Source organism: Platalea leucorodia (genome assembly GCF_965183815.1).
Source record: "Platalea leucorodia genome assembly, chromosome: 8".
NCBI classification, from domain to species: Eukaryota; Metazoa; Chordata; class Aves; order Pelecaniformes; family Threskiornithidae; genus Platalea; species Platalea leucorodia.
Window position 1 is genome coordinate 51,845,940 of NC_138830.1, and position 27,424 is coordinate 51,873,363.

The following is a 27,424-nucleotide window of genomic DNA, read 5'->3' on the forward strand; positions in this document are numbered from 1 at the left end:
GAGAAGATGCCAGTGTGATTCTGCCATGTGTCCTGTTAGAGTCACAAACTTGTTTTAAACAAGACAGACGTCCACTAAAACTGGTCTGAAATTTTACAAATTACAAATGAAGAAAGTTTCAGAGAAAAAAAATGCCAATTTATTTGTTGAATAACAGAAGTTTTGTTCCAAATATCTTGAGTTTCAAAACTTTCTCCAAATCTGAGCCAAGGTCCCAAGGCTTTGTCCCTTGAGATCGGGAGCAATGTGGCAGTCTGCTTGGCAGGACTCCCACGTTTAGCTTTGAGGCAGCCAGCTATGCCAGAGGTTTCAGGCAGTCTGCCACAGAGTCTGGAAGTCGAAAGCCCAGAATGCCCCATCAACGCTCGCAGGGCTCCCAGGCACTATGTGCAGAACAAAGAGGGAGCCTGGAGGACCTGGGTTGGCTCCCAGAACCTGTGGTTCCCGGGCAGCCCCATGCAGAATCCGATGAAGCAGACATTTGTGTCAGTTTTGAGATTGCCTATATGAAGCCCAAATGAATGTCAGACTCATTTCACAGCTAAGCGTAAGAGTGCGCAGAAAATGTATAAAGAAATTTTAAGTTGGTCTTGAGATGAAGCCTAGATTAGGAAAACTCAAAAATGCCCCACAATTTGAAAACCCAGCTGTAGGCCCAGCTCTGCTACCCGTGTTGGCCTATGGTTGAAGACCTCCAAAACCCATCAACTTGAACCAGTATTCTTTCACATTATAATAATGTTTAACTACCTGTGTATTGAACCAAGCAATATAATTAGTAATTTATAAACTATAACTAACCAAAAAATATCTATTTCGTTTGTCTGCAGTATGCCAGTTCTGTTGAAAGAAAGAAGCTATTTGAAAACTAGTTTTTGATGACTCCTTGAATGGACTTCTGCCAGTCTGTGTTTGGTTTTGTGTATACATCCACTGAGGTACAAGTGTTTCCTGCTCAACCTACAGATAAAACTCTCACCAGTAAGCTATTTACCCCAGAAAGATGACTGTATACCTACAGATGTATGCACAAAATCATATATGCACCCTAGCAGAGGTCTGGAACCTTGCTGAAGTTGGGACAGACCTTTCTTACCAAAACCTCTCTTCTACCTTCTACACATCCCGTCATAAGGAGAGCAGAGTCATCTTTACTGACAGTTTTTTAAGGGCCTGCAAATTGGAAAGTATGAAAAAAACCTCCACAGGAGAACATCCACTGATGCTCCCAGGAGCTAACAATACCATTCTTTCTGATGATATTTGTTGTCTTCTGTTATCACATTTCTGTTTCTCTCCAGATATTGTAATTGAGAGTGATTGTTTTGTCACGTTTCTTGACAGCATCAAAAAACATCCCCTTTTAATTTTCTCTTTCGCTTTTCTACATCACTCTATTTCTGTACCATCTGCTGAAGAATTTTTGCTTGTCATGTATCACTAACCACCGTTTTTCTCCATTACGAAGATCTTTCTTTGTAGTTTGATGGTGCCCTTAATTTAAATACTCTCTATGAACTTAGTCACTGCTTCCTCTTGTTTTTTTAGCTTTGTTCTTTTCTATTTATTCTGGAGCAATACTGGCAGTAAAAGACAACCAAATATGTTTGCTTTCTCCATTTGGATAAAAACTCATTCCTTTTAGATATCTTACAGATGCTCCCTTAGCTGGAGAATTCTGAAATTATTAGTAAATTATCAACAGAACACTGCTTTTAAGTATGCACAGTATTAACCATTACCCACAAGAAAGACAGAAAGGAGACAGAGAGAGGCTATTGGGAAGACTGAGGAATGCCAAGCTGTTTTACCAGGGAGGGTAAGGGAGCAGGGTTTATTTCACCTAGAAAAATTAAAGCCCTAGCTCCATGATCCTTTTCATTCAGCATAAATGCATGCTGCTACCAAAAGGAACAGTCCAGCCCTCCATCCTATGACATCCTGATCGCTATTCCCATCCCTTTCTCTGCACTAGTTTTAGTACTCTTGAGGTTACAAGGTGAGCCTGACCTGTTTGAAAATTAACCACAGTTTTGCTAGAGTTTCCAGCCAGAACAGTCCCCCAGGTCAGTTCAGAGTATGGCTACCTACCTGGATGCTAGTACCAGCACAAGGATCGCTACATAGGGTGGTGGCCCAGAGACTGCTCCGTTAAACTGACTGTGATGAAGCACTAAGAAAAGGTGTAGCTGAAAATGACAGTGGCTTGAGGTGTCCTCTTCTAGGGAGTAGAAGCAGGGGAAGGAGATGGGGAGATCCGAGTCCTCTAAAGCATTGAGTGATCTGAGGCTCATTGCGATCTGTTCTCTCTCTCTTCTACTCTTTGTCTGCCTCATCTTTTTAGACTATAAATTTCTAATGTGTTTTCTGCAATGCCTAGTATAATGGAGCCCCAGTCTTGGGCTCAGTCTGGAGTCTTGAGGCACTTTCTAGTACCAACAGCAGCAGCAGGAACATCCTTACATGTTGTCCCCTTTGACAGTAGTGGAGTACTAGAGAAGATACAGGGACAGGCAACTAAAATGAAGAGGATTACAAGAATAAGAGAGGCTTCAGTTAGGACAGGGGGAGGCTGAGGGTGAATATGATCAAAGTTTACAAAATCATCAAGGCCTCAGATAAAGTAAATGTGGAACTGTTGTTCACTAAATCCCTCAACAGCAGAACTAGGGACCACTCACTGAAACTGGTAGAACATCAGATAAAAGCACAGATGAAAGAAAATTATTCTCTGTGTAGTGGCTACACAACTTCTCAAACTCATACCACAGGAGGCTGTGGAGACAGACAGCATCAACAGGCTCAAAAGGAGATTAGAGAAACCCATGAAAAGGTCCACGAGCAAATACTGAAGGAAACAGGAAGGATGAATCCCCTCATATTGTTATACAACTCTTAGGGATGATACAAGGGGAGAGGACTGCAGAAAATGGCCAAGCTTGCATTTTCTCCTTAAATAGCATCCTTTGCTGCCATTCTTGGAGAAGGATTACTAGATGCATCAGTGGTCTGGGAATATCTGAAGTTGCCTTAAAAAATATTGAAACTTCTTCTAAACGTCAGTCTGTTTTTAGGTATTCCACAAGTTCTACTGCTGATTAAAAACAAGGTAATAATTAGATTAAACTCCCACTAAAGGAAAGAATATTTTCTCCTGTTCTGTTTTCTTTTTGTACTTAGACTGAGCATCAAATACTCATTACTAAGCCAGTAAACCACATTTAGAGGTACCTAAAGCTTCCTTAGTTAATTTGTGACATCCTTAATTTGTTTCACATGCAGTATAGATTGCTTTGAGAATGCCTCTTTTTTCCTATGTCACAGTCATTTTTCATCATGACATATTAAGGCACTGTTACCCTTGTGTGCGCTAAGCGGGCGCTAACTGTTAACCCTCGTGCAGGGACAGGCTGGATGCTTCAGTGGCTCCAGAGCAAACCTTCAGTAGCTCCATCACCGCCATGCAACAGACATGCTAAATTGGCCTGGTTTCACTTGAGTGTTGTCTTTGGATTTTGCTGATCATTTTCTCCACTTTATCAGATTAAGCAAGATTACGGGGATGCACAGTATACTCTGAAAAAAATATTTGCTCACTATATGTTGTTCTGTTAATCATCCATTCCTGGAAATGACACTTACCCATTTATGTTTCTCTCATATTTAATTTAGATCTTTCTTTCCTCTGGTAAAATTTCTGTCAGCTGCCTTGCAGTTAAAATATTTGTATAAGATCTATAGTTTGTTACATCATATATTTAATTTACAAATGAATACATTACTCCAACAAAGAAGAATACAACAAAAAATTAAAATAAAATTACTCCTATGAGGCTTTTTGTTGAGCTGGATTATCTGTGTGAGTTAATCTTCTACCATTCTCTTACCATCTGTATTTAAAATTGACATGGCGTAATCTTCAACACTAAGTAGATAATCAGTACAGTTAGTCTGACACATCTTCCATTCAATGTTCATTTGTGTCTCTGATTTTATAAGTTCTTTACACTTTTTGGGGAGATTTAACTCTTCACATCTTAGTAGCATATTGCTGGGTCAAGCAACACAGTAAGGACTGAATAGATAAAAATGCAATATTTAAAAGTCTGCCTCAGTCAAATAATTAATTTGTTTCAGTATATTATTCCCAATGCTGTTAGTTTTCCATTAGTAATTTCACAAGTTGATTTTTGTTTGTAAGAATACATGTCAAAATATATGCAGTAGCAAAACCTTATGAAAAAGAAGAAACATGCCATCAGAAATTATTCATAATTTTTAAAATTCAAGCACATGTTGATTTCTACACTTGTAGATAATTCTTGTCAAGAAAACAAATCTCAGATTCTGCTGGCTTCAAATGCCTTTTCTTCAAATTGATGATCTAATGTAATTTGTCAATGTTTGCATTGTACCAGTTAACTCCTCTATTCAGTATAATATAGGTGATACTTTAGATGGTATCTCTTAATTTAACAATGAAAAAGTTTTATGATTGACTGAAATAGCAGACTTTTTAACAAACACGAGTTTCTGTGTGTAGCTATATCTGCACACACATGCACACATTACATGATGAAGCCAAATGACGTAGCAGTTAAATACTATTAAGCACTCTATATATTTTAATGTCCCATATCGTAACTGCAGTGTATACACAGGCATTTCACACACTGTGAACAATTCCACAGGCCGTTGCCAACTGAGAGGTATCAGGCACTTCAGTTACCTACATAAACATCAAGTTGAAACATCGCTAATCCAAAATGAGGGTAAATTATTTTGGTTTAGAGAGTAATCTGTTATGAATTCACCATTCAATTCTATCCCAACAGAGCATTTTTAATTGGATAGTGGTCATTTAAACTATAAAATTTAAATCTATGTTCTAATATTCATGTCATCTGCCCTTTAAAAATTCCTGGCTATTTGATACCAGAAGCTGGAACGGGTCAGCTTTGGCAGGAGTAAAGAACAGAACAAAGGTGTTTTCATTCAGCTCTTTATTGGCCTTTCTTAAATATGGCGTATTGGGGGCTCATGTCTGTTTAAATGAAAAATAGATTTGGAAGCTATTTCAGTGAACAGAGTGACTTTAATCTCTGTTCCTCAACAACCCGTCTCTGCTTTACTGTTAATGGCAATAGTGTGAAACACCTGTAATTAGAAAAGGAGTATTGCATACAAATCTCGCGAAGATATTTTCAACATTCTGGCTCAGCATGGTTACCAATCATAATATATTGCCTATTACAGAGGAACTGTAAACATAAGCAAAGTAATAGTTTACAGTTCATACAGAGTGTAAGTCAGAATAAACTGTCTTTTAAAATTGACGTACTATTACTCTCGTTTATTTTTAAGGAGGAACTCTATCTTTCTTGTCACAGTTCCCTTTTTTTTCCTACTGCTGGATACCCTCCAAAATGGCATCAGCATTAATATTTTCTATGTACAAAGTCCAATATTAACATCATATCTGTTTTTCAAAAGTCAGTAATTATTGTTACTGTAAAACGTAATGAGCAGAAGGTTGGGATCAGAGCAAAGAGGATGGCTAACTGCTACTTCTGACGCTAACCACAAGGATACACGGAAGAGAATGCCGGTTGTGTCGGCTTAGTAAGAACTCCCCAAACTTACTGTCCCATAGAGATGAGCAACAAGTGTCTATTCAGATTGTCACTTGAAACTGATAATGACGGTTTGGTCACCATAAAAGGAAGAAAATGTAACTTTGAAAGATGGGATTTGGACTAAACCTGTCATGCCAAGTTTTTCCAAAGCTGAATTAGGATTTTCCTATGAATTCAGGGATCACCCCAAATTCATAGGAAAGACTATGATACAATTGCTTTCATCCTCAAAGCAGAACTGAATCCCATTAAAAGTACCAGTCCTACATGCTACAATTCACTGGATCTAGAAGTTGTCTGATCAGAGAACAAAAAGTACTGCATGTTGGAACATAGAATAATAAGAATGGCTTGAGGCCACATTTGACTAGCCAGGCGTATTTTTGATTTATCAAATTTATCACATAAAGGCTATTGTAAATACCGCGCTATGTTTAAGCTAATAGAAACTATCACTCCATTTCTTTGAAGGTACAGACATAACTATGCTTTGATTCTTTCCATCTGAAAGGTTCTCCTCTGGCCAATGGAAGCTTGAATCTACACAGCACTGTGAAAAGGAAACTAGATGGGGAGAAAGATTATGTCTTCGATAAGAGACTAAGATACAGCGTGCGTCAAAACGAAAGTAACTGCCGGTTCAGGGACATTGTAGTCCGGAAAGAAGATGGTTTTACACATATTTTGCTGTCGAGCCAGACTTCAGATAACAATGCACTGACCCCAGAGGTAAGCATGTAGCCGTAAAAGCCAAAAAAAGCCATCCTAATGTGTGGGTTATCTTGGAAGCACTGCACTTGAACAGGATTTTATGTATTTTTATCCTAATTGATTATCGTAAAAAAGAAATATGGAGTTCAGATGTATCTAACTTTTTCACACTTGGGATTCCTATCAAAAAGAATGCAATGGAAATTAATTTCTAATTTACATGTCTGAAACCGAAAATTAGAAGTAAAGAAAGGAATGGCAGAATTGGTATTTCCAGCAGGGAGTTGTGTGATGCAGTTGTTCACATGTTGAAGTTACTGGTATTTACTATCCTTAGGACAAATCTGGTCTCTTTCATTTTATTAATTTAAATAGCGCTCCAGTTGTTGCAGACAGAGGAATTTCAGGCTGTATCCTGAAACAGTAATTCTAAAAGTATATATTGATCGCCAATTGCTTTTCCTCTGAATCACTTTATGAGTCCTTATTTATGAAATCTTAACCAATTAAGGGCTCTATTCTCAGCTGAATTTCATAAAGTCATACAACATATAAATGATATTAATGAATTCCCTGGTTCCAAACGTTATACATTTGGACTTGTAGCTCATACTACTCCAGCACATATATTGGTCACTGGAAGGGCTGAGCAGCTCTCCCTTCCATTCCCGGCAATCCCAGCATAGTGGGCAGCAATGCCCTGGCCTGCCTTGAACAAACGGGGTGTCAGTGAATGCCTGCATCAGGATGCATGTCCTGGAGAGCAGAGGACACGCTGGAGCCCTGTTCCACATGGACAGCAACGGACTGATGGAAAGGGGTTACCATAGATGAGAGAGGAAACAACAGGAGCTGCCTCCCAGCACCAATTTTGCCTGTCTGAGCATTCTGCAGGCTGAGTTCCTCCGCGAGCTGCCCGCAGCGTGGCAGATCTCTACCTTCGCTACCCTCCAGACACCCCAGTGCAGCTCTGATTTATACAGTAACTTTGAGATAAGAGTGTACGAAATATCAGTTTGAGTAACATTTGAGGGAAAAGTAGATTGTAGCTTTGAGGAATTATTTTATTCAATAAGAAACCAAATAATTTTGAAATTAATTACTTATAATGAGCTTCAGATAAAACCACTGGCAGGTATGATGGGCTCTAAATTTGACTCCCCTTCCCAAATGCACACCTGCACATGGACATTAACACACAGAATGATACTAAATAGTTAAAACACACATTTATGACTCCTAGTTTTTAAACTATATAATATTTAAAAGGACTATCTTGGTAATTAACACAGAACACCAAACACCTGCTTTTAATACTAATTCCTTAAAACGCATTAGATGATTGCATCAAATCCATCATTCCATCCATGTATTAATTACTGCTAATTGACACTGCAGGTAATTTAAACAAAGAGCTCAAGGGCCTGAAAAAGTACGAAATCAAGGACTTACTATGTTCAGGCTGAACAGACATACCTTTACGTTGCTGGCTGTGCTGTTCCACATCAGCAGTGTTCAAATGCTCTAAGCAGTGAATTAATTCAGGCTCTTCAGGTCTGCCAAGCCAATCTGTTTCATTCTTTGAAAATTTTCAATATGCCGGGAACCCACCTCTGTGGAAGAATAAATGATAATCATATAATAGTAGTCCTCTTCTTGCATCACCCGCATAGACTATTTCTAGAACCTTTATTGAAGCTCACTCGAAAACCAGGAAATACATTTTAGAAAACTACACTACTGACCAGGATCTGGATGGGCAGGAATTAATCAAGGTAATGAGTTCTCCACATTGCGATTGTCTGTTTAAAACTCATCCAGGCTGAGAGCAATTGAAAGCTCTTGCTCTCTGAAGGCTGCTTGCTGGCAAACATGAAACGACTTCTTTGGCCTCGGTCCAGGCTGCAGCCCATGATCATTCACACCACAAAATCCAGCACCTCCAGTATTGGCAATTCCACATCCTTGCTGGCAATTACAGCAAAAATCCAAGGAACTGAAAGGAGGAAGATGTTGAATGCCTTGTCCCTACAGTTTGTCACCCACAGCCATAGCTGAGACAAACTGACAGAGTATTTTAGGAACATTTACAACATTTTCAGTTTTGACACCTTTTATCACCAGTGAATAAAAAGTACAAACACAAAATTCCTACAAAATGAAGAAAGTGTGTTTCATTTTGTCAAAAGAAACACTAACGTCAAGCTTTATTAGACATTCAGTAAATTATGTTTGCCAAATAGTAAATGATTAATTTACACAGAGCAGGCCTACTTGGTGTGGTTAAAAAGTGCTCTGGTTATTCTTGGCCATCTATGTTAAGGAAAAAAGAAAAGGTGTGCACTGCCCACAATCATTATAAAATTAAGCTTATACAAAATCACTCTCACCCCTAAACAACGCTGCTTCCCTTTGTGCTTTATCTTAATCTTCAGATGAAATTTAATAGTTTTGTTCAACCATTGGCCTCTGCTATTTATGCCAATTTAATTAAAATAATGAAGAACTTATTTATTTAAAAAAAAAAAAAGAAAATAAAAGAAAAGAAAAGCTTAGAGAAGTCTGCCTGAATCTTTATCCTATGTTTTTGGTAACCACATCACACCTGTGGATTTGTGCAGGTGATTTTAGCACGAAATGTGCCGATGCTCCTTCCAGCAGCATTTGCACTGATTGAAGTTGGCTCAGTGCCACTCTAGTAATTGAGTTTTTTCTACAAAATGTTCAGGGCACTACAGAAATTCTTTCTTATGTTTTACAAGACCTTATAAAACTTCCAAGCCAGTGTCATGAAACAGCACAGCTTGTTTTTATTTCAGTGGCTTAGGCTTGCTACTTTTAAAATTCATTTTTAAAATAGATATGTAAAATATTTCATCATTATAAATTCCATTACGGCATTTTCTCTCACGGGTCTTTTGCTGCTTCTGAAGTTCCTTCTCCAGTGATGATGTTGCTGTTTTAACTCAGCACATTTCAAGGATCCAAATTCTGTTTCAAACTGAAGATTAAACGGATCCATCCACTGGTTTTACTTTACACTATTAATAGAGCTAGGAATTAATATTCCCCCGAATTAAAAGCAAAGCATACCCTAAACAGCTAATGTTTTCATTGAAGAATGATATAACTACCTCAAATATGCTTCTCATACAAAATAATCGGGTTTCAAATTTCTAGCCATGAGAATTACAGGGTTTGAACTTCTACCAGGTGAATTTTGGAGCACTGGTTTGCCTTCACTTTTCCTTACTTACGACTTTTCCGGACTTTAAAAAAAAAAAAAAAAAAAAAAAAAAGGCAGGTACAAGTTTACTGTTATCTGTATTTTTGCTCTCATACAAAGACAAATAATTGGTTTTTTGGCCCGTACTTCTGCCTGAAGCCAGCCTTATAGGTTCCTAAGTCCTTAATTTATCAAACAGAAAGGACTCGGAATCTGTTTGCACAAAGAGTCAGTAAGTAAGAAAAAGTGTATTTAGGTAAAAAGGTACGATTGTGGAAGAGGTTCTAAGAACAACTGAAGGGCTTTAAAATTTTCATTTACTGTAATATTTACAGAATATTTACCTTTATCAACAGTGAATCCTTAGAGATTCAGAGAAGTTTTAAACTAGTACTTCTATTTATATGAACAAGAGACGTCTGTTCAAGATACTTTGTATAATTACGGTGATAAATTCCCAGCTTCCTGATTTCCCCAGAGTTTAAGCAATATGGAAAGCAAAGGGCACCAAATGGCTTTTAAGATTTCCTACGTCCAGTGACAGGCATTAAAATAAGCTCTTAGAAGTGTAATGAAGTTTTTAAACATCTTATGTTTATTTTGCAATATAAGGTGTCCTATTACAGAACTAACTAATTTATTTTCTTGACAGGATTAAAAAAATAAGCAACTTTTGAGAAAGTGGTAATTTTATTATGTATATGGGTTTCAATAAAACAGTAAGTGAAGCATTAGGCCCGGCCTAAATTTATAATTCAATAGATTTTCATAAGCAAAAGAACTGGTTCATACTGTTTTGTAAATACTTCCTCAGAAATTTTAGTCAAATGCATGCAAATAAAAATATTGTCCCCACAACTGAAAATTAACTAAAAGACCATTAAAAAAGCTAATTAAAAAAAGCATGGAACTGGAGAATACTGCTATGGAGCCCTGCAAATAGTATTATTAGATCTGGTCCACTAGAGAAAGTAAAATTTAATTGGACAAATGCCATAGTCATACCAAAATGAGGAAAGGTTTAAGGACCATGGCAGAGAGAAAAAGAATATGAAATCTGACAAAGAAAGGTACCTAAAGACACGTAGTATCTCTATATTTGCAAACTGAATCCACTACTGCATTAAATGGAAATACGTACTTAAAACCAGACAGCAGTTCTGAACTAAAGTTACATTTACGGTACTGCAGTTTAACAGACAGTTCTGTAACCCGACAGACAAACCGTCTTTTTTATCTGTGTTTTATTGCTAGTAGCTTTCCTATAATCATATAAACATCTGTAGAGAAATACCCATACCCAGATAATCAATGAGGAAAGCCATGATGGCAAGGCATTCGGAAGCAACAGTGGGCAGCCGGTGGGCTGTAACTAGCCTGAGCGACAAGGTGACCACGTGAATTTTGGACTGAGCCAGCAAAGGAATCATGGCATAAAACAAGGGAGTGAGAATTGACTTTGCTGGCATTGGTGTATTCCACTGAGCCTCCGAGCACCTTTTGATGATAACGTTCATGACTAACTTACAGATATTTTTTAAAAAAATACTTTTTGGAGACTGAAAACACCGATACATGATGGTTTCCTGGTTTCTGATGATACTGTTTTCTTTTGCTAGAAACTAGTGGAGCAGTGGAACTAAATTTCCACTCCTGCTCAAAAATACTGTCCAAAATACTGTCAAAGCCTTCTTTTTTCAACTATATCTGAGAAATCAGTTCCGAATAACGGACCTTTAATATCACCCTCTCCAAAACATTGAAAAAACAGCAATAGCACAAGATAGATTGGTTTTTCCTACAAATAGTATAACCTCTGCTCAGAAGTTTGGTATACTTGTAGATGGCTTTAGCCATCCAAATCAATGAGGGGTAAGATAAAAAAGAGACAGGTTTGTAATGGTAATGATGTGTTTGAAGGATAGCAGTGGTAACATCAAAGAGATGGTACATATGCAAATATCACTGGAGGGAGGGAAGCAGTAAAGAAACTTGCTGAATGGAGTAGCATATCGTGGCATCATATTTAAAGCAACACTCCTCATTGTATATAAAAATGTTTGACTGGTATTCTCAGATATTCTTCATACATCCTCCCTAAGAAAGAGCAGATTTTGAGAACATTAAAATAAACTAAGAGGGCAATCTTGCATTCACGTGGAACTAGGAAAATCAAAATACATAACTTTTTTTATTCTAACATCTACCACCTTTTAAAGTTGCTTTTTTTAACTTTGAACAGAGGTTTTAGGGGTTTTTTTCCTTTGTTTCCCCTTTACAAAATGTGCGGTTTTGCTCTGTTTTTACCAACTGAGGGCTGAGACAGCCTCTGGGACTCTCAGAATAAACAGTACTTGTAGAATCGCTGATGACATTTTTGTACCTGCACAAGAATTTCAAATACACTTCCAAATTCTGCTGCTTTTAATTACTTCACTTCCACCCACTGTCACATACTCGGTATGACAGGCGTTCTGAAGTGCACTTGTAAAAGTCAAGCATCCAGAAGTTCACCACCTGCTTTCTCATGTCCCGGTCTCAGCAGCCCGGTCTCAGATCGTTACCACGATCGTTTTTGTGCAAACACATATGGAAAGCAGGCAGGTAGCATTGCACTGCATGGTTCGAATATACAAGTTCAAGCTTGGTCTCACAAGCCACAGGATTTCTAATAAAAGGCTGCCTAGAATGGTATAAACAAACCTCCTGTTCCGTGTTTAGGGACATTTCTTAAATAAGGCACTTCAGAGATCTAAAGAATTTTTGGAAACAGAAAGTAGTGAACCAAAATAATCATGAGCTAAAAACCTTGGTTTTCTCTCACATGGAAACCATATTTAATCCCCCACCCACATTTTGATATCTTTTACCTAAATTTACACTAACAGCAAATCTTCCAGTACAAAAGAGAAAAATTTGACTCAACAGGACCCTGTCTGTAGGAAATACTTGGACACATGAGTATGTTTAAGCATAGGAGGTGTCACACTAGATGCAATCATGGCCCTTGAAGTGAGGAGTGAATCACTGAAGAGAAGAGGGGAAGCTGAAATGGCTGAAATCAATTACAGCTTACAAACTACGCAGAATTGTGACCAAACAAGAAGTTACCCATCAGAAGTTTATGAAATAATATTTCCTTTTAAAAATCATTAGAAAAACAATTCTCTGCTCAGATGAAAGGCCATTTTCTTACAACACCAGCCGCTCAATTCTATACAGATTTTGATTAGGTTTGATTTATGGTGCAATTAATAGCTTGATCCAGTTGTAAATCAGAGTCAAAATGTCTCTCTTTCAAGTGACTTTTTTGCTCTAACTTTTGTAGAGTTTAACAATATCACTGACCACAGAAAAATGAATAATATCTTTGTCATGTTGATGTATGTGATGTCCTCTTGTCCTGCTTTGCTCTGGTTGAAGTCATATAAACCAAAGTAGTTGAAGAACTGAAAACTGGGGTTTATAGATTTTGCTTACAACCTGTTGAGGTTAATAGGCTATTGTTGTGATAACCGTGTTACTGAGGATACAGTGATGTACACTGAATATACACGACAAAAATATAAAAAAGTTATATTTGAAACTATTAAATTGCAATCAAATAGCATAAGCTGGCTAGAATTTCCCATAGAATAAGCAAAGAACAGCCAAGTCCTAAAAACTCTTTGAATTAGTAAGCATCAACAAAGCACTTCCAAATATAAAATATTTTGTAAACTCTCAGTGTTATCATTCTAAGTATATTAAAATTATATAAATTTATATAATTGATGTAAGTATTAATAGTGCCCAAAATTTAAGTCTCTCAAAATCAATAAGGTTTGTAAAACTAGGGAAATGATATTGAAACGGCATGCATGTCGAATTGTTTACTTTTCTTTATCCACAGATCATGAAGGAAGTTCGGAGAGCATTGTGCAATGCATCAGCTGATGACAGTAAACTCTTACTTCTCAGCGCAGTGGGAAGTGTATTCTGTAGTGGCCTAGATTACTCATATTTAATTGGCAGGTTATCCAATGACAGAAGAAAGGAAAGCACTAGGATTGCAGAAGCTATAAGGTGACCCAAGCTTACCTATGATCTCTAAATTATGAAATGCAGTGTGTGATTATAAAGATATTTATCAGGTCCAAAAGTGTTGTATATTTAAGTGTTGATTGCATTCTAATTATAGTCCTACAAATTTGTTTAGTAAGAAGAACCTTGGACCTTTCCTTATTAGAAAAGAAAGCACGTTTATTCTGGTGCTAATATCCATAGGGATTTATTCATTCCAATTCTCTGTATTTAATATTTCAAATCATTCCTCCAAATTCAAATACAACTTTGTTGTTGTTTTTCCAAATTAGCTATTGCTTCATGTTCTAAAGCGGTTCCTGAAAGGCAGATATTTTACTTGTTTTAATGTTCATCATTTTAATGAATTTCAGTACAAGTGGGAATCCATGGCTTACTCATATTCTGTTGAAATAGCAGTCTGCCACTGTATTTCAGAACCTTATTAGAAGGGTCTCCATTCTTTTTCTTAAACTTAAATTACTTAATATATATGTAAATGTAGTTTTATTTTCATAACTAAAATGTGACTTTCCTTATATGTATCACATTACCTTAATAGAAATCCAGGGCTTATGACACGCAGTCTACAAATCAATCTGCACAATACATCACCAAATATTTCCGTTATCCACGAGGTATACTTTATACTTATTTGGCAGATCTTCCAGTATAAATCAACATTACTCCACTAAAGCCAATGATATTTCACCAGTCTATACCAGGAGAGGGTTTGGTCCCTTTTTTTTCTCCCCCACTTCCTACAAATAAATATTATGCTTCTGAGAGCTTTAAAACTTTATGCAACAGTTCTATGAAGGAATATTAAAGAATTTGTTCTGCAACAGATCTATATTTTGGATATATTAATATAACATAAGATCAGGTTTAGTTACTGCATGACATGTATTAATCACCAATTATCTTGGTTACAACTACTGCAGATCAGTTTGGATTCTCAGTTTAATACTTTGGAAATTCTCAAAGCAGTAATTATTTTGAAAGAATTTAAAATGTACTTCTTAAATATAATAAATTATTATGTGTTTTTAAGACTCTAGCTATGCTTGAATATCATGTAGTGATATTTAAAAACTGAAAAAAACTTTGAAGGACACATCCGAATTTTTTTCTTTTTTTAATGATGTGAGGGATTTTTAATAACATGGAACCAAATAAAACATGAGGGAAGAAAATCACTATTCTTGTTTGAAAACACAGGCACACTCACACTCCATTAGAAGATACAAATTTAATATTATTCATCTAAATATTGTGTAGATACGTATTGTTATATATGTATACATTTATCTACACACATTTAATATACAGGTATACTTATCAATTCAACACTTAAATGAGTATAAGCCAGACTATGATACTCAGTTTTTCCATCCTTGGACTCACAGAATATTCTTGAAATACTGGTACAATGTACTTCTCCTTGTCAAGAATGTCGGCTTCAGGCCCACTGGAAATAGATTTTTATTGTACTTCTGGAAACAATACGTTTTCCATTTAGCGCACTCTGTGCTTTCTGTGAACAAAGGACTCAACTCATGGAAAATATACTGTAATAAGAGTAGAAAAAAATGTACACTTTGCTTTTTCAATGGTTAGGGTGTCCTAAAACACAGTAATGGATCTCTGCTTCCACTACTACATCAAGTTAGACTTGTATCAAAATGGAATTAAAATCTTGATTACTGTGTGTTTCCACTTTCTAAAGTATGGATCTCGTATACTGATCACAAGTTAAAACTGAACTTTAAATACCCATCAAGTCTCATCTCACATGAATGATTTATTCATTTGGCCCCTGTCCTCATCCACTGCCTTTGGGGCTTGCAACTCACAGATGTGTGGCACTGTAGCTTCTCTCCAGGTACTGAACACAGATCCATCAGCCTGAGCTGCCATCATCCAGACGTGTGTCCGGCATTGCACTCCTGGAGCAGGGAGAAGGTGGACAGACAGACTGCACTGCAGCTGTGCATATGTGGCCTACACAGCCCTGCAATCAAAAGACTGCCTGGAAGCCATTCCCAGCATCAGTCTCACATCATCACTCGGGCATCATATAAACATATAAAATTCTGGGTGTGCTCAGAAGAAAACAAAGAAGGACGGCTTTACTTGTTCCACTTCTTTATAGCCTTGATGTACTTATGAGCCCTGACCTGCAGCAAGACCTCTGCAACAATGCGGAGGTATCTGAGCATCCCAAAATTTATCTGATGGTCAACTTCCTAGATATCCTCTAGCAAAACCAAAAGCCTTCTGCATGTGACAGTTTCCTATCTTTGAGCTTCTGGCTCTACTGTGCAACAACAGTTACAACTTTAAGTCCTTTTCAAAGACTGCCTTGAATTGAAACAAGTATCTTCTAGCCCAGAAACTACATCTGTGAACAGTATGGTTTGAAGAGGTAGAAACATGCCAGGTTTGGGTACAAAGACAACTCACCGAAATAAACAATGTACCAAACAGGGAACACAGATAAGTGCAGTGCTGGACACTGCAGCTTCTGTAGACCAAATGCAGGCATTTGTTCCCCTCGTAAGCTCCCAGTATTGCAGCCTCCCACTCCATCCTATAGGTGGCGTGTTCCATATCCATCCATTGTACCATCCTCTGTGCTCCCCATCCTTCCCTCATGACAGAGGGTCATTGTGTCTTCTCAGTGTTCTGGTCCACTCTCTCCCCATCTCCAGGTCCTCCCTTCCTTGCTTACTCATATGAGGATTTCACATTTCCTTCAACTCTTCCCCTCCATTAATGTGTTCTGCTTTGTTCTTCCTCCCCATCAACTAACCATTTCCTCTCCACATCCCGAACTGCTTTTCCATATTCACTTCCAGTCCCATTTATCACCACATGCTTCCTGCTTTTCTCCACAACAGTTTTTTTCTGCTGCCACATGGTCCTCAGATCTGCTGCCACCATTTATCCATAGTTTGTTCATTTTGCCTATCATTCATCACATCCCTGTTCCCATCTCTAGTCCTACTTGGAAGGCTTACTTGCTTAAATACTAAGGTTCTCAAAACTTTGGACTCACTCAGGTGCAGTGATCCACAGTCATTACTCAGCCATAAACAACCGAAGAAATAACGAGATAAGGTAACAGCATTGCTTCTGCAAACAAAAATGAACCACAACTCTCCTTAACCCTGCTATCTTCTAGAAAGAAATGGGTCTTGAACAGACGAATATGATGTTCCTTATTTCACTCTCTTTGTCTTGCCTCTGATCTTCTGTTACTCACTGTGTGAACAGAGCTGCATCAATTCCCATGAGTCTCTATTTTCCCAAGGTCAAAAAATCAACTCTTTACTAGCCAGCCTGGAAAACAGAACTCATTCATTGAACATTTAATGCTGGCTCACCTCAGACTCTTCGTTTTCATTTAAAATATAGCCAATGCCCTTGCACTTCAGTCCAGTAAAATACTTACCTTTGGTATGTTTTCCATTTTTTGCCAAATCGGCACTCTGACCTGCAAGGCACACCTCCTGTTCTCAGATACTGAAGTCTAGGTCTTTTTGACCTCAGTGGGAGAGCTGCAACTCATCAAAAGGGCACATTTGACAAAATGTTCTTTCCTAAAATCTGTGAGCAAGGATGCACTCTGGGTCTAATAAATACCCAGTGCAGGAGCAGAATCTCCTCTTTTGTTTCGAATTTGATTTATACATGTCTCTTTTCTAAAGAAACTGAGCATCTTGTTTGCCTCCATATACCTGCTGTGCACTGAGCTGCTAGAGCCCATAATTTGCCCACAATTACATTCATGCTTTTTCCTAACTGGTGTATAGGCTGTTCCGTTCAACAGATGTCTTTCCACAGTTGCTGGTAGGTAATTTATTTAAAATATCTCCTCATTGCACAGAATTTAACATGTTCTAGTTCATTCATCCAGATGAATCCGATCACATTTACTTCCCCATTATTTCCCATCACTTCACATTACTGTTGTAGGCAGGCAAGGGCATCTGCTTTGTTATGTCTTTCCCGAAGACGTTTGCAATGAAGACCCAACAGATCACTCACCTAGTTCTTTCCCTGTTCAAACATTTCTCTCTCTATCTGACTCCCCTTTGTGGGTCTCGTTCTTTCCGCTGGTGTGCCATAAACGTTTAATATCTCCCAATCCACTGATGGGACTTGCAGCAACCTTTGACGTAGGATCTTAAGAGAACTTTTTGAAAAAAATAAATATTCAGCAATCCACCTATGAGTTTCTTGTCTTTCACACTACAATATGTTCATCAAGTTAGCCAAACCAGATCGTCAGAATCCATACTAGCCATTGTGGAGCAAACTGAGAAGCGCTATGTGTACAAACTCATGAGTTACTGGTCCAGAAGTAAAACTAAACCTAACCTAACCAAACCATTCTGCAAAAAGTACAACAGTTGGTGCATTCCAATTAATCAGTTCATATACAACATATATGAAATTATTTAATATCCCAGGTACTCAGGAAGATTAAATAACTAAATATGAGCAAAATTTTCCATGTGCAAACTAGGAAGTATCTTGCAATTCTGACCTCATAAAACTGGGCCATGGCATTTATTGCGTTCATCTGTGGTTCTAATTTGTTTTCAGATTAAGTACTTTAAGCTTGGGTATTTATCTAAGTAAGTGTTACTTCTGTATTCAAGATTTTTCTTTTATTTTTTATTTTAGGGATTTTGTAAAAGCTTTTATTCAATTTAAGAAGCCAATTGTGGTTGCTATCAACGGCCCTGCTCTTGGGCTAGGAGCTTCTATTTTACCACTATGTGATATCGTTTGGGCAAGTGAGAAGGCATGGTTTCAGACACCATATGCAACAATCCGACTCACTCCAGCTGGCTGCTCATCATACACATTCCCACAAATTCTGGGTGTTGCACTGGTAAGGTTTTCCACCTCAAATTGCTGATGAACCTTTCTTACATTCATGCTCTTCTTTCTCTCTTTAAAACGTAAAAGAGAAAACAACTGTTTCTCTTAATTGTCATGAACAGAAATGAAATCTGTGGAAAGTTCATCTAATCCCTACCAATTTCTTATCACCAAATGACCTCGGAATTCAATATATTACACACACTGTACACAAGAAAGATTGAACACAGGTTGAAAAAGCAAAGATTGTCAAGATCATGGTAGAAAAGGGAAGAAATGCATTAGCAGAATGATGTTGCAGAGGCTTTGTCTGTATCGTGTTAGGATTGTGCAGTAACAGAGCAAGATAGCGCTCTCTGCTCTCTAAAGACAATCATCTATACTAATTCCAGTAAGGTTGCTTAGTTTTTACCAGTATAACAAAGCAGAATTTGCCCCACAAAGTCTCTCATACTAGGTTCCATGACTCTTGGCACAGTATCACTGTATCACTGACAGTTACTCTTGTAAAATCAGCAATACAGATTCATCATGCATGCCAGCACATTTCTCTTAAATGAAGCCCATGCTGTGCTCTGGCCACCTGCACAATCCTTAAATAGCTACCAAAACTCCTTTTTAAGTGTTTTGCAGTATGGAAAGATACAGGAGACCATTCGTAAATTTAATCTTGAAAATAGCAGGCAAGTATGGAAATTTTTTTAAGGGAATTATAACCCAAGATCACAAGTAATCTTTTGGTTTCGCAGGCAAATGAAATGTTGTTCTGTGGAAGAAAGCTGACAGCACAGGAAGCCTGCAGCAGAGGACTAGTGTCACAAGTATTTTGGCCAACAACATTTAGCCAAGAAGTGATGCTGCGAGTGAAAGAAATGGCATCCTGCAGTGCAGTGGTAAGAAATCAAGCTCTTTTGTGATTACATTACATTTCACGCAGGCAAGGTGTGCTCCCAAGGCTCGTCACGTGGTAGGTCCTCAGTTTCCACAACCATACCTGTGGAAGAGGGCTAACAACAGATCTGTTGTTAGAAGAGGGCTAATAAGAATCCGGATAGGGATCAGCGAGCTCGTGGAGTTTCCCATTTTTCAGTGGCAGGGAGGGTTGTTTCCCCATCTTCACATTTATTCAGTATGAGTGGAACCTCCTTGCCTCAGATTTTGGAAGGGGATTTTAGCATAGGTTTCCTTCATGAAGGTGGAAGAGTCTGAAACTATACAACTGTACTGGGAAATCTCTGTAGGGCCAGTAAGAAAATATATTTGCCTTTCACGTTGTCCTGGCCTACTATGATTCAGCTGACTCTGCCTTCTTTTCTGCACCTGCGTAGTTCCTGACTCTGCAAAATGTTCTACACAGTGCACCAGAAGGGTAGGATAGTGCCAGCTAACCTCTGCTGTAAAGGAGAGGTGAGATCCAGACACAGAGGGATCTGAACGCAGTCTGGTCACAGTGTATTATAACTTCCCTCTTGTGTACATAAAAGTTGAAAGAAAATCCTTTCCTATTTTTACTTCCTAAGGTTTTTTTTCCCTTCAGGCAGATACACTCCTATTCTGGGCACATCTTTGTTTAAAAAAAATGCAGTAAAGAAAGTGACACTGGCTGCAATAAGACTGCACTAACTAAAGTGCAAATTGTTTCGGTTTCTTGCTATACTTCCTATGCCTGAAACTGTCTTAGCATCCCTTGGTTTCATTTAAAAGATCTGTTGTAAAAGAGAAGGTAGAGACACGGGAGATTTTTAATTAAATGAAGTGTAGATTAGAACTCACGAAAGACATTCAGAATGAAACTCTGGAAATGTAGCATAAGCTTATTTGATCATGCTGATATAGCATGTATTATATGAGTTCAGGAAACCTCTGGACCTTACTGTGAAGAATTCTTCCTTCCATCACCGTTATTGGCTGCCAATGATATTTTCTCTTGAGACCTGTTAGGAAGACTGGTGCTAACTTGTGGACAAAGACGAGAGTTAAAACCGTCAAAGACTAGATTTACTCTCTGAGATCCTAAATGCAAATCAGGCTGAAGTCACAAAAACAATGCATATGATGAGCGCATCCAAGTTCACTGCAGATACTTGGTCACAAACAGACCAAAAAAAAACCCACACAGGCCCCGCGAATTGCAGTTAACACCATTTACTTGAGTTAAAGAGAAATACTATGTTGGAATAGCAGTGTAAGACAGAAACTGGGCTTAGTATGTAGGTGCTGACAAAGCTGAGTGGAGAGTGTATGTCTGCCTTACCATAAACACTGTATTAGTTTACATTAAGTCTTCTGCCCCCCAAAAGTCAATGAATTATTAATGGTTTTGTTTGACTAATTGGGTTCCTTGTGAGATACATACTGGTGTTATATATGTCAAAAAGAATTTTAAAGAAGGCAATCCCAATCTGTCTAAAAATGCGTCTGGGAAAAAGGAGCTGAACTACAGGAGCAACCATGGACCTGCTGTTCATGCCTTTAAGAACATAGAGCGATTCCCAAGGGCTTGAGGTTGGGCTTTCCATTGTAAAAACCTTAGGTGATTTTTTATGACTGGTTGTATATGCTAAGCAAATCTAACTCCAGAACACAGTCAGAGGGTGCTTGTTTTGCTTAACACCCTTCTTTTATAAAATATTTCATTTCTATAAAAATGTAAGTAAATAGACTTAAAAAGGTATTTGCAGGAAAGGCCCTTTCCTCTTCATTTCTGTTTTGATAAGGAAATGATGCACAAGGGAAAATTGTTAAAGATGGCGGACGTCCACATTTGGGTTTCCAACCCCTATAACCTTAAAGACTACCTTCAAGAAAACAAGTAGCCAATATATCATGCCTCACACATTTTCATTTCAAGGGGTCACATTTTCAACAGGAGGGAGTTCAGCTCCTTCTAGTGCTTCATGGCAGACCTTCAATAAACTAAGGTACTTCAGAATCCCTCATTGCTTTTAAAAATGTTGGCACTAAGGCATAAACCTCAGAAGTCCTTAATTCTTAAAAATGCTGACTATCAGCAAGTGGAGTTATGGCTGTAAATCAGATCTAATTTCTGTGCCCAAAGGAGTTATTTAGATTGTAAAACAGAGTCAGTAGTGTAAAAATGCTGTTCGTGCCATTATCCGTAATAATTTTGTCAGATTCCAACTAAAATGCTGAGTGGTATTTTGGCTTTAGGTATTGGAAGAGTCCAAATGTCTCGTGCGGAGCTTCCTGAAATCCGGACTTGAAGATGTGAATGAGAAAGAGTGTCAGATGTTAAAACAGCTGTGGAGTTCTTCCAAAGGACTGGATTCATTATTCAGCTACTTGCAAGACAAAATTTATGAAGTCTGATGTCTTGGCCTAACTTGAAGAGAAAATGCTCCACTTGTGAACAGAGTCAAACATTACCTGTGTTTGAAAAGCAGAGGCAATGCATCATTGAGGAATTTGTGACAGTGTATCCTAATACATATGGTTGTGTCGATTTCCTTGTGAGCTACACAGCTGCTTGTAGCTGGTTTGATTTTGTGTAACCGAGATGTAGGCAGGCTTGTTCAGTGCACATAATCTCTACAGAGGGCTGCATCTTTCACATGCTCATCCAGATAAAAGTATACATTCCATGTGCTGAGAAGCACCACTGAGGCCCAATAAGGCACACCATCTGTAATGATTATTTTTGTCTGTCCTTCTTAACTTATTCTTGCTGTTGCAACGCAGCTGGGCTGACATAGAGGGCTCAATCTAAAAACTGGGACAGCACGGTATTTTGTAGACGCAAACACCATACTTTAGAAATATCTTAATTATTTTTTTGAAGTTCTAACAGTGTAATGGAAAAATCTGATAATTTATATGTATAATATGTAAAGTTAGTTTTACAAAAACTACTAGGATTTTTTTCTTTGTTGAATTTATTTAACTTATTTATTTTGTGTTCATATCCAGCTGTTTATTGATCACAGATCTTATTTTCATACTTCCCTTGACTGAATTAATGGCATCACATGAAGAATGCAAACACATTTTTAGCAGCGAATTGTGTAGAAAAGCAAAGAATATGTAGAAAACACACAGAATGCTGTGGGCAGTAAAAGAAACAGCCACGTGCATGCTCCTCTATGTGCAAAATTGTACAAAACATGTATGAATAGATTCATTTGCCAGGGTTAAGGGAAAAAAAAGTGGATTCTGAAACAGTGCGTTCCCCCTAAGTCTCCCTTCACTTTCTGCCTTCTTGAGGAGCATTGAAGGGCTTGCCAACAAGATGCTTTATTTAAGTTTACTATATCCCTGTTAGCCGGATGTCAGTAACAGGGTGAGTGGTGCCGTTCTGTGGCATCGTACTGTTTTTCAGGTTTAACCATCCCCTTCCGGCCTGAAGTCTAAAAGCAAACCCTTATGAGCCTTAGTCTAGTTGCCTGATTCCTCAGGTGTGAGAAAATTTCTGCTCTGGAGGCCTTTGGGTGTGGGCCAACAGTTTATACAAGGTGCTAGGTATTGAACTAAGTGGAGGGAAAGGTTTTGTTTTGCTTTTCCCAGCTCTCCACATCTGGCCACCCCACCACCTGTTACAAGAACTTATGGCTATCCATAAAAGCAGTCCACAATAAATGACAAAAATCCAATCTGCTAATTTAGAATGTGATCCTAGTACTTTTCAGTGACACTGACTGACTTCTGAACACTGGATCTCTCTCAGTTCTTTCTTGCTAGTAAGGCAATTAATATGGAAATGACACAAGCATGCTCTGTGACTTCACCTGCCATTTTAGTATGCCCAAATTAAAACCTCTTGAAGCAGAAGCTTTGCACATTTGTTTGCTTTGTAATTTGTGCACTTGCTCTCCATCCTTGAGCTCAGTGACTTCATCATGGTTTAAACCTCTGCAAATGAGGCTGCTAGGTTTTCTCCCTCCCAGTATTTCCGTGAAGAGTTTCAACAAAGCCTTTGTAAAGTTAATGAACGGGTGATTATAGTAAACAGTAGCCTTCAACACACAAATATAACTTTTTTCCCCCCACAAATAATTAAAAGTGCTGTTTCTATGGCCTAATTGTATCACTGAATTTTAAGGAAATCATTATCCTAAAGGCAGAAGTTATCATGGAAAGTCTTCATTGAAAAGACAAAATCTGGCTTCTAATTAGCCTGTTTTAAATGTTCTCAAAAAAAAAACTTATCAAAAGAAGTAACTTATTTTTAAATGTCTGAAACAGAACGCTTTCAGTAACTATTTGAAGCGACAGATGCACCACTTGTTTCATAGCGATGCTTATTTCCACAACCTGCCAGCAACGCCGCAGAGCGCATGCGCCAAGACTTGGCTGGACGGAGGCCGCGGGACCCCCTGCTCGCCCGGGTGCGCAGGGGACCCCTCACCGGCAGGGCAGTCCCATTCAAATCAGAGGGATTCCTCAAGTGAAAACCACTCACATCCATACGTGTTTGCACAATCGCGGCCTCCAGCATACGACTTCAGAAAAAAAAAAAGAAAGCAATGGAAAGCACCATGATTCCTCAATTTCCTTGATTTCCTTTATTCCCGTCCAGAGAGCCATAACTCCTAGTCATGTGTTAATAAGATACTAGAAAGTTTATTTCAATACTATGCTTGTTTTTTGTAGATAAATATAGAAAAATTGCTCAGCAATGTGAAGGTATGCTTTCCATATGAGATTTTCAGACAGAGAAGAATCGTAAGTTGTTAGACCTTTAAACTGCATCATTTCATCTGAATTTTCAGATATCTGTATCTTAGCATTTTTTATGACAAAGGAATGGTTGAAATACATTTTCTATAATTATTTTTCCATTAAAGCAAGCGCTAACCATAGTTAACATTTTTAATTATTCATATCTATACAGTTACAATCTAGTTTTCATGGAATCTATTTTCCCTTCAATAAAGAGTAATAACGTCAAAAGCTTCTTTTCCAGTATTTAAAGATCAGAATCAATTTTCTCTTGTGTTTCTGTCCTTACTAGGTATTCAGATATCTAGATGTACTGTACATATTAGTCTGGGTACCTTTACTAATATTCACAGTATTTAAGATTATAAATGCAATTTGTTGTTAAGTATGTTATTTTATTCTTGTGTAAATTGTTTTGTACAATCTTTAAAAATCTACAGTTTTGCATTTGTAGATATTAAAGGTAAGCAATTTATTTTGTGTTGTCCTGCATGTATATTTTTGCTGTAGATAAGTGTTGCTTAGTTTACTATTTCAGTACATTTCTGTTTAAATGAATAAGCTTACAAACTTTAATACAGTATATATTTTCAGAATATAAACTTTTATATTTCTGTGGTAGGTTAGGGTATGCGTTTTAGGCAATCTTTTTCACTACTATTAACTGTTCTTTTAATCTATAATATAATGGTTTTGTGCCAATAGTTTTTCATTAGAATAAAATGCTCTTTTAATGTTAGGGATAAACAGACAGTTTTGGTTGGGGTTTGTTTTTGTTTTGTTGGGTTTTTTTTAATTATTTTGCCAGCCTTTACAGTTTTAAATGTAATTTATAAATGTATTGCATTTGTGAATAAGCCTTACCATTAGGTACAAGAAATCTTTAAAGCTACATAATTGCTTATGTAGCACTAAGGACTTCCCCAAATAATTGCTGTAAGAAAGTTAGCAAATCAGAGTACAGGGCCTTAAGTTTTTCTTGTGAAAAGGATAATACGGGTTGTTTCTTTTGAACAACATAGGTAGACTTGTCAGCATGGGCTTTGTTATATATAAACTGTGCATTTGTGCTCCCAACCACAGTAGTTTAATCTCAGGCTTTGTGTGGCTGGGTCTATAAAAGTCAAATCTGGCTAAAGCCAGCGCTCTTTAGGAGACACTAAAGAAGTTTACATAAGAGACTTATAGACAATCTTAATCATAGTACATTTGGGTACTCGGTATCCTAGATGTGTTATCTGTGTCTGCCCAATTAACCGTATGTTTTAAGCCATATTAAATCTCTTTACTGCTACTTTAAATACTACACTGAAAGTCATTCACTAGCTTGCTTACTCACAGACAGGATTTCAATTTTTAGTGAATAAAAATACTATGCCTTCCATAAAAACAAAGGACCAAAGAATTGCATTATTCTAACAAAGCATTAGTTCCTTCGCCAGTGAACTAGTTTGACATTTGTACTGAAGATCAAATAGTCTCTTTCTGCTACAAACACTGCATTCTCATCCACCTCAAGTGTAAGGGGAAAAGATGTATCCACTGACCTATTGGGAAAGGAGTGACGTTCAGCTAGGATGGCATGTCTATTGGTAAGGCTTATTACCAAACCTCTGAGATGAAGCAAAGAACCAAAAATTCACAAATTATGTCAATGTAAATTTATTTTCAGAACTTGCACAAATAATTAATTGTAGAACTTTGCAAATTAGGCCCTTAAGTTATTTTGTCAGAACGCCATGGAACAGACTAAAACAGTTTCTAATATTTGTAATGATGAGTACATATTATAATATTATAAGGGTACAGGCACCCCTATGTCACAGTGTTGTAAATATTTTCTGAAACTGGTACAGTAATGAGGGACTTGTATCCTCTGATATATCAAATATTGACTGTCTAGATCAAATTGTACACAATTTATTTGTTGATGGTCCTGTAACTAGTGTATGGACACATTTCTGGGTGCCTTAGAAGTTGTATTTTTCATGTGTGTTAATATGCAGTATTTATACATTGTGAGAAGCTGCTTTGAATAAAAACATTGAAACTTCATCGGAATGCAGTGGTTTTCAGTTTTACATAATCAGGGTGAATGTGATAAGCAGCAACTACAGACCCTTGTATTATATATGATAAAGCTATTCATGGACTCCTGCCTTTTAAAAGAAAGCAGGCGTACAGCAGGCTTTTTAAAAGAGAAATTAAACTTAAAACAACTTTTTTCCCAAACTGCAAAAACCAAGGCACTAAAAGACACTGCAATAAGAGCTCTCTGAAATCATTCATCATGATCCATCTCATTTATCATTTCATGATCAAATGCAAGAAAATCGCCAAGAACTGTCTTACTTCTAGGACACCTTCTCCACCATTATCACTTCCACTATTTGGTATGTGCACGTCACCTAAAGCATATCTGCCCAGAACCTACTACTGCATACAGTATTTCGGCTCCACATGAGGAAATTTGATTTTGAAGTGGTATTTGCCAGGGAGGCCAAGATTCAGCCCAGAACCCCCTGGTGCAGTGTGAAGCTGGATCACCCTGTGGTCCTCCTATGTGGTTACAGCCTGCAATCCTTCCATGGGGTCTCTCGTATACAAGGTGATCGTTTGGCTGTAGCATCTATGAATACTGTTTCCAATCACGTATCTCCTATGATTAGAAGAGTAACTGTGAATTACTTCTGCCTGAGGCAGAAAAGGAAGAATATTTTTACAGGGAGACAGTGATACCCAAACCACCTATACAACAAGGTCTGAAAAAAATGACCTACACTTGATTCAAAGGACAACAATTATGTTCTAGCAATTATATCAGTTAGCTTTAAACTGACAGAGACTGTTAGTAAAAACTGTGGTCAGCTATTTAGAGCAGAGGATTGAGCAATTTAGTCTTGTTTCACCATCAACAAATCCAATTATTTATTACGGTGACTCTTGTCAGGAATTAACTTATCGTAGCTTGCACTGGACTAAGCAACGTGCACATGATGAACAAAGTATGACACCTTTCTTGTCTAACAAACAGTTTTATTGTTAAGTTTTGGTCTTAACAGCTTGCCAACATCTGAATTTCATTTTAAATAACTCATTTTTAAAAGAAAGCAAAAATTATTTCAAATTAAAAAATCCATCCAAATATTATAAGTCAAGGTTTTTTAAACCAAGATAAATGTTAGTCCTTCTCGCTGTAAATTAACATACCAACAAA

At 37.6% G+C, this 27,424-nt stretch overlaps 1 protein-coding gene across 1 annotated transcript in view; it reads left to right on the top strand.

Moving 5' to 3' along the window:
* The window catches only part of CDYL2 (chromodomain Y like 2), a 61,279-nt gene extending 35,056 nt beyond the window's left edge, over nucleotides 1–26,223 (top strand). Inside the window, exons 3-7 of the mRNA XM_082319469.1 lie at nucleotides 6,148–6,365; nucleotides 13,466–13,638; nucleotides 18,331–18,541; nucleotides 19,281–19,424; nucleotides 21,703–26,223. Of these exons, the coding sequence (XP_082175595.1) occupies nucleotides 6,148–6,365; nucleotides 13,466–13,638; nucleotides 18,331–18,541; nucleotides 19,281–19,424; nucleotides 21,703–21,861 (905 nt within the window). The 3' untranslated portion in view covers nucleotides 21,862–26,223. The remainder of the gene's footprint in view (nucleotides 1–6,147; nucleotides 6,366–13,465; nucleotides 13,639–18,330; nucleotides 18,542–19,280; nucleotides 19,425–21,702) is intronic.
* Nucleotides 26,224–27,424: the final 1,201 nt, after the last annotated feature.